We start from the raw sequence: 7,803 nt of genomic DNA, 5'->3' as shown, positions 1-7,803 counted from the left end.
TATCGTGAACACAAATCATGCGCGCTGTCATTATTAGTAACGTTTGTGAAAAGAACAACAAATGTGCCAGGAATGTGGATAAAGTAAAAATTGTATTAGATTTTCTCTTATTTTGTGCAAAATGTACTATTTTCAGGGTTTTGCGCTGCATTAGCGGCCGACAAAGTGAATTCTGTTGTGTGTGCTGCTTACGGACTACCAAAAGAAGCATTTCGGTAAGATGCCAGTCGCCGCCGCCTCCGCCGCCGCTGGGAAAAATGCAATCGTTAGTTGATTATGTGAAAGGTGTGAAATATTTGCGAAGAATGGATATCATGTCACATTTAAATGTATTCATTGCATCACGAGTTGTTAAAAATAAATTAAAGTTACATAGAAAGTTTGCATCTTGCCAATCCATAATCCATATCCCCTGAGTGAAACGGACAACGAAAGGTAATCATAAAACTGAAATAAAAGCGTACTGTGAAATATGATGTGATTTTATGTAAAAAAAAAACTGTGGAATACAAGAAGCAATGTGAAAATAGTTCTAGAAACTTGAAAAAAAGATATCTATCTATAAAAAAATAATCCGAACTCCCAACCCCGTGATTTTATAGGCACCTGAACGAAAACAGCGATTTCGCTTCCGTGAACAGAAATCATGGCCACTGGAACTCAACAACAGACCATGAACTGCGTTCTCATTCCTGTGATTTTTGTTCCAGTTCCCATGAACTGAAATCCATTTGCCGTGAACTAAGTTCTTGTTTACGTGATTAGCATCATCATTGTTAGAACTTAGTGCACATTTCTGTGATCTATGTTCTTTATGGGCTCCGTTATCCAGGCGTTACGTACATGTTGCAGAACACAGTTCACGATTCTGTGATATTTTTTCATGGTGTATTTTCGTAAGAGGAAATTCTGATTGTTCCAGGATACGTGACTGGATGTTGACGATATCAGGAACGGATTTTGTTGCGTGTGCGGAAGTGGCCATATGACCTCGGTGAGGTATAAAATAGTCACCACTCACATGCTTATTGAAAATAGATATGAATTGATATGTCGCACTGTATATTTAGGGGACTTCATTTGAAATGGCCGGAATCCGGAACCGGAGGAACTGGACCAGGATCCGAAAGTGGCCATATGATCTTGGTGAGGTCTTAAATAGTCACCACTAACATCCTTACCAAAAATAGACATGAAATGATGTGCCGTACTCTATATTTAGCTGATTTGATTGAAAATAGGCTGATGCGGAACCCGGAGAACCAGGTTCGGGACCTAAAAGTGGCCAAAGAGGCCACTTCCCGTCACCTGCCGGTCACGAGATCATCACCAATCGATTTAGCATGGTTTTTTCCTTTGGGGTACATACTTTTTATTGCTTCAAACCAGCGGCAAAAATAAGTTCCGTTTTTTGGCTCGATTTTGCCCACTGTGAGCGTCTGTGCTGGCATCCAGCGGCTGAGTAAGAAATGCTGCATCACGTCCAGCTAGATCCGAGGTGGTAGCCCCATCAACGCGGTCGTCCCAGTGTTGGTTGGGACGTTAAACACAACTGGCACGATGGCCCTCCGGCGAGACAGGAGTGTTGGCGTAGGCCCAATAAGCCACCCGTAAAAGTCCTCATTGCGAATAACATAGGAGAAAATACGACTCGATACAATCGGCAAAGACCTACGCGACGAAATAAGGACTACGATTGGAAACTTGGAACATGAAATTGCAAGTCACTTGGTTTCGCAGGATGTGACAGGATAATCTACATCTACATCCCTGCAACTTCGACATCGTGGCGTTGCAGGAACTTTGTTGGACTGGACAGAAAGTGTGGAAAAGCGGGCATCGAGCGGCTACCTTCTACCATAGCTGTGGCACCACCAATGGACTGGGAACAGGATTTATAGTATTGGGCAAGATGCGACAACGTGTGATCGGGTGGCAGCCGATCAACGCAAGGATGTGCATGTTAAGAGTCAAGGGCCGTTTCTTTAACTACAGCATCATCAACGTCCACTGCCCACACGAAGGGAGACCCGATGACGAGAAAGAAGCGTTCTACGCGCAGCTAGAGCAAACATACGATGGTTGCTCGCCGCGTGACGTGAAAATCGTTGTCGGCGACATGAACGCGCAGGTAGGAAGGGAGAAAATGTACAGACCGGTAATCGGGCGAATAATAACAGCCAGCTATGCGTAAACTTTGCAGCCTCCCGTGGTATGGTAATCCGAAGCACCTTCTTCCCCCGCGAAGATATCCACAAAGCCACCTGGAGATCACCCGACCATCAAACAGACGAGGAATTGAAGGGCGCCGCCTACAAAAGTTTGGCGGATTAGGTTCTTGGCCTAGGGGTAGAGGTGAGGGCTCTTACAGAAGAGGCGACTCTGAAGGTGAAAAACCTAGACGAGATCACCGAAGCGGAAGAGCTCGTCACGGCACTGCGGCAACAGTGCGACGTTCTGGTGGCCACTGCAGCCGTTCGGCTACGGAAGGGGTCGGCAGGGACACAGGGAGCCTTGGTTCAGCGGTGGCGAACATAAAAAAAAAGTCCGTTAATATAGGGAGAACCAAGGAAGGTTGGTGCGTATGTAATCTGACCTTCCACGATCTGCCGGAGGTTTGTTTCAAGTGTCTGAAACCGGGACACAAGCCATGGGACTACAAAGGCCCTGACAGGAGCAAACTGTGCAGAAGATACGGTGCCGAAGAAAATAAGGCACGATGCTGCACGAGTCCACCCATTTGTCTGATTCGTACCGGGAAATTCGTGAAAGCACAGGCACCCAAACGGATGGTTCAAGGTGCTCGGCCTTCAAGAAAGCCGCAGTGAACAAATCACAGTGCAGGTATTGTGTAGTACGCAGATCGCAAGAAATTTCTTGGCCTAGGTATCTCGATGCGTGGAAAATTTAGGCAAGGAATCGCTCAAGAAACGAGAAAGCGTCGCTCTATTCCGGTTCCTAGTACGGAGCTGTAACGAAACGTCAAATCAAATGGGGCTTGCTGTGTTAAATTTCTTTAACAGGTCACGGAAAAATAATGCACTAAACAAAAATTACTTGAGCTATTACGTTTGAAGTGCAAACATGGAGGCGATATGAACGACTACCTATGAGGGCTTCGTGATTGCAAAGAAGCTGTAGCTGTAGCTGTTATGGGCATCCACGGTGGCCGATTCAGCAGTTCACGCAGATGCTGGATTGTATGACGACCGTACTGACAGGACGAATGCCGGTGGAAATAGCGGGTGACTTCAATGCCTGGGCCGTGGAATGAGGAAGCCATACTAGATGTCGACCTGGCTAATGTCGCTACCAAGAGTACCTTTAGTCGGAACGGTGCTAAGATTATTATTGACGTTACTTTTTGTACTCCTGGCCTAACAAGTAGTTCGAACTGGATAGACGATGGCTACACTCACAGCGATCACCTGCTGGTTCACTACAGTGTCGACAATAATAACAGCAGGCAGCGGGTAGAGGAAGAGGCGGCTAGGCCAAGGCCAAGCCCTCGCAGGTGGATGACATCATACTTCGACGAAGGGGTATTTAAGGAGACGCTCTGCCGTGAGCAAAACCTACTTGCTCCAGCGTGCGTGTGATGCTACCATACCATGCCTAGGCGAGTCCATCCAAGAAATTAGAGACCACCGGCTTACTGGTGGACTCAAGCGATTACGAACCTGCACCGTGCCTTCCTACGGGCTAGACGGCGGATGCAGCGAGCACGATCTGAAGAAGAGTGAAACGAGCGGCGAGTGGTGTTCGTCGCTGCAAAAGCCACGTCGAAGACCCAGATAAGGGCAAGCAAAAAGTCCTGCTTGGAAGATCTCTCTCAGAGTGCCAATGCGAATCCGTGGGGTGATGCTTACAGGATCGTGATGGCCAAGACGAGAGGTGTAATGGCTCCTACAGAGCAATCTTCAGAGATGTTGGAGGGGATCATCACGAGGCATCTTCCGCGTCATGATTCTAGTCCGTGGCCTCCTTTCGGAGGACAGTCGGGGAATGGGGCTGGTCATGAGGAGAGGGGTACCGATGTGGAACTTGTGGGGATAGCAAAGTTTATCGTAGGTTAGGCCCCAGGTTCGGACGGATTTCCGAACCTGGCATTAAAAGTTGCTTTTGCTGAGGCTCCCGAGATGTTCAGGTCTGCTATACTGAACTGCCTGGGCGAGGGAGTTTTCCCAGAAATATGGAAGAGGCAGAGCCTGGTTTTATAGCCAAAGGCGGAGAAACCACCCGGAGACCCGTCGGCATATAGACTAATATGCATGATCGACACGGCGGAGAAGGTGCTCGAGAAGATCATCCTCTATAGAATGTTGAGGCACACCGAGGGTGTAAATGGTGTCTCGAGTAGGCAGTACGACTTCCGGAAAGGGAGGTCGACCATAGACGCTAAATATCCTGTCGGCTACAAAAACCGCCGAGAAAACATTCGAGCGTAAGAGAAGGGGGATTTGCTACTGTGCAGTAGTGACTCTGGATGTAAGGTACGTGTTCAATAGCGCCAGTTGGGCGACTATTGCCGATGCGCTCCTGCGACTCGAGATACCCGGGTACCTTAACAAGATTCTCGGAAGTTACTTCCAGAATCGAGTACAAGTTTACGACACAGAGGTAAGTCGTGCTTTCTCATAACCTCAGGAGTCCCGCAAGGTTCCATCCTGGGCCCGGTGTTATGGAATGTCATGCACGATGAAGTGTTGAGGTAGAGTTCCCGGTGGAAATGAAGATCGTCGGCTTTGCTCCAGTGTAATGAGGTCTACGGTGAATCGATCGAAGAAGTGGAACTGACTACTGTCCACTCGATCGCGGTTGTGGAGGCGTGGATGAGATCCAAGAAACTGGAGTTGGCTCCCCACAAAACTGAGGTGGAGGTTGTGAACAACCGAAAGTCAGAGCAGCAATCAATAATTAGTGTAGAGGCGATTGCACTGTCACTTCGAAGCAGTACGTCAAACATTTGGGGGTGATGAACGCCTGAAATAGAGCCTCCACCCACAGCTATAGTGGCACTGTCCCAGATGATGTCTAATAGCTCTGCGGCGTATGCCAGTTAGCGCAAGCTTCTAGCTAGTGTCACAACGTCCATACTTAGGTATGGCGGCCCAGCTTGGGGCACGGCGCTTAAATAGTGCGAAAAACAACTGTGGTAAGCTGGAATGTACTTATAGGCTAATGTGCTTGAGGGTAACGAGCGCGTACCGTTGTCGTGGCGTCGGTCAGATCCGAGCCCGCGGTTGGAAAGGGGTCCCCGGCAAGGTCGGGGCAGGTGGAGGCCTCATGTTGGCACGTCCTTCTGTGTGCTGGCTGATAGGACCTTACTTGCGGGAAGGTAAAATCGCTGCGCACGCGGTATTCGTTCTTGATAATTGCTGTACAGTTGGATGCAGGTGGGGTGTCGACCCTGCCTGCCTTCCGAGGACAAAGGAAGTGGTGAGGAATGTTGTTTGGTAGGCCGAGGAAAGAGTAGTCTTGGCTTTTTTGTTTTTTAGTAAAAGACGGTCCTCAACCCCGCACTACCTGATCCTTCTGTCCGGTCGTCTGTTGGGCAGATTATCCCCCATAGTTTAGAAGGAGAAAAAAACGTTACAGAGGGGCACATGGGAGACTCAGGGGCGTTTTAGGAGGATACCATGGGGTGTCAAGGGCGCTTAAGTAAGTTTCTGTCGACACACCCTGAAGGGTTCCTGAGACGCGAACTTAGTTTTCCCATTCCTAAATTCCCTCTTTTCATGACCTCTTTAATTCATGCACATTTTTGATTTATGCACCCTCAGCCTATGGTATAACAAGGGGTTAAGGTGTACATGTTGATAGCTAACTGAGCGAGCCAAGGCAAGATTCGTCTGCAGTGTTACGATGGCAATATGATTGGAAATCGGATCTGAAGTCGATAACTCTGGATATAAAAAGGTAGTTCCACATCAGACCTACGACAAATTCTAATCGAACTGTAAAATCCAAGTTGATAAAAATTACAGCCCTGGATAATTTGGTCTCGATATTCAGTGCATTTTTAATTGATTATTATGGCGTACGTGCACATGGAATCGTAAGCTTACATCAATAAGTACATTGATTTGTTGTTTTTCAATGGAGATGTTTTCATCATTCCTGCTATCAATCGACATGAACCTTACCATATCTAAACATAGTTCAGAAAGATATGGATGTTATCAAAATTGTTCACTACTGCTGCGCACTATTCAAACTATATATATCTTCCGTCGAAGGTATTTGAACGCATTGAAGAAAATTTTGAAGGTTCAACATGAAGGGTAAGTTTTTACTAACATCTCCTTGTTTGTGCTCATCTAAAACCAACTTTTCTATAAACCCTTTCACAGTTTTATTTGTCCTTGCAATTTCATTTGCCGCAGTTGCGGCCCTCCCCGTATATCCGATCAAGATTTACCCAGATCACCGATGTCCTCGCTTCGACAGTCCACACATTCTGGTCATGCTACCGCACCTGAGCGACTGCAGCAAATTCATAACCTGCGTATCGGGCCTGGGCTTCGAGATGAGATGTCCCGACGGTTTGGAGTTTTCACCAATTGATAAAATTTGCAATTATCCTCATTTGGCGCAGTGCCGACAGGATCAAGCTGTTCCGTACGAGCCAATCGATCCGATTGTTTCCAGAACTACACTCAGTAAGTTTTACCTTACTAGGGCGGCATTTGAACCGTCTGAGCATACCACACTGGCACCGGTAACCGTTGCTGAACCGAAATTCTGAGTGGTGGAAATCCACGTCCGCAGTAACTACTTCCTGAATAATGGTTATGGCAAAATGTTTGTTATGTGCAATAGAGAGTCCACATACCGATAGTGCAATTTCCAGGTGAACCCTCGGAAAATTACAAATAGTCTCGGTGGCGGCGTATTGAAAAAGTAATGAATTGAGTGCCATTAGCACTGGACAGAAGAGATGATTTTGGCATCCACAATATATGCAGTGCTGTGTACTAATTATACATTATGCGAAGGCAAAACTAACTATAAAAGTCTCAATAAAATGTTTTTTTTTTGCGCTGAATTAATGATAAAGTGTGTTTCAAAACGTTTTTTGGGCTTGATGACTTTCTGTTTTTCATAATGTGCTTTTAACTCTTTTATTGCGCATTTCCCCCCTCACTGGACCCCTTTTACAGTTAGTATAAGTGCGGGATCGTGAATAAAACTGCGAGTTTTATTCACGATCCCGCACCTATACTAACTGCGAAAGGGGTATTATTGAAACATTTTATGGTTCAATCGGCCATTTTCTACTCGAGTGTAGGAAGTAGAGATCAAAGCGGTTAAGGCTTTACGGGGCATCATCAGAATCATGAATCATTGATCATGATCATTGATTCTCAAACTTTGAAGATGAGTAACTATCGCTGATACAGTCCCACTATTTACACCATGACTTCAAAAATGTTTAAGGTGGCGATTTTCTGATAATCCTCCCCAAAAAAGTATGGAAAATGCGATTGGTTTATTGCATTGATGGACCCCCCCCCCCCCCTTAGTTAGATCCACAACCAATTTTGCGGACCCCTCGATTTTGATCAATTGTTGGCTCATTTAAACCGTTATAACTCGAAAATTTCGCCAGAAACCACTTCAAAACAAAATGTTGTTGAAAAGATAAAAGATAGAGGTACTTTTTGCACTTATAAAGGTGGTGTTGGCAACCACCGATTTTCAAAATATTTGGATCAATCGAAAGCTGGGATATTTTACACAACATGTAAAAAAAATTAGAGATGTATCTTTTTCCTATCAAAAGTTATCTGCACTTTTATA

At 46.0% G+C, this 7,803-nt stretch overlaps 1 protein-coding gene across 1 annotated transcript; it reads left to right on the top strand.

The window, feature by feature from the left end:
* The first annotated feature begins 6,058 nt into the window (after positions 1–6,058).
* On the top strand, positions 6,059–6,999 carry LOC115264747 (peritrophin-1-like). Its single transcript, XM_029868774.2, has 2 exons — positions 6,059–6,284; positions 6,354–6,999. The coding sequence occupies exons 1-2, from the start codon at positions 6,278–6,280 to the stop codon at positions 6,746–6,748; spliced, it is 402 nt and encodes a 133-aa protein (XP_029724634.1). The 5' UTR covers positions 6,059–6,277; the 3' UTR covers positions 6,749–6,999.
* The last annotated feature ends 804 nt before the right edge of the window (positions 7,000–7,803 follow it).

The sequence above is a fragment of the Aedes albopictus genome, chromosome 3 (genome assembly GCF_035046485.1).
Source record: "Aedes albopictus strain Foshan chromosome 3, AalbF5, whole genome shotgun sequence".
Taxonomy (NCBI): Eukaryota; Metazoa; Arthropoda; class Insecta; order Diptera; family Culicidae; genus Aedes; species Aedes albopictus.
This window is presented reverse-complemented; position numbering and strand designations above follow the sequence as displayed.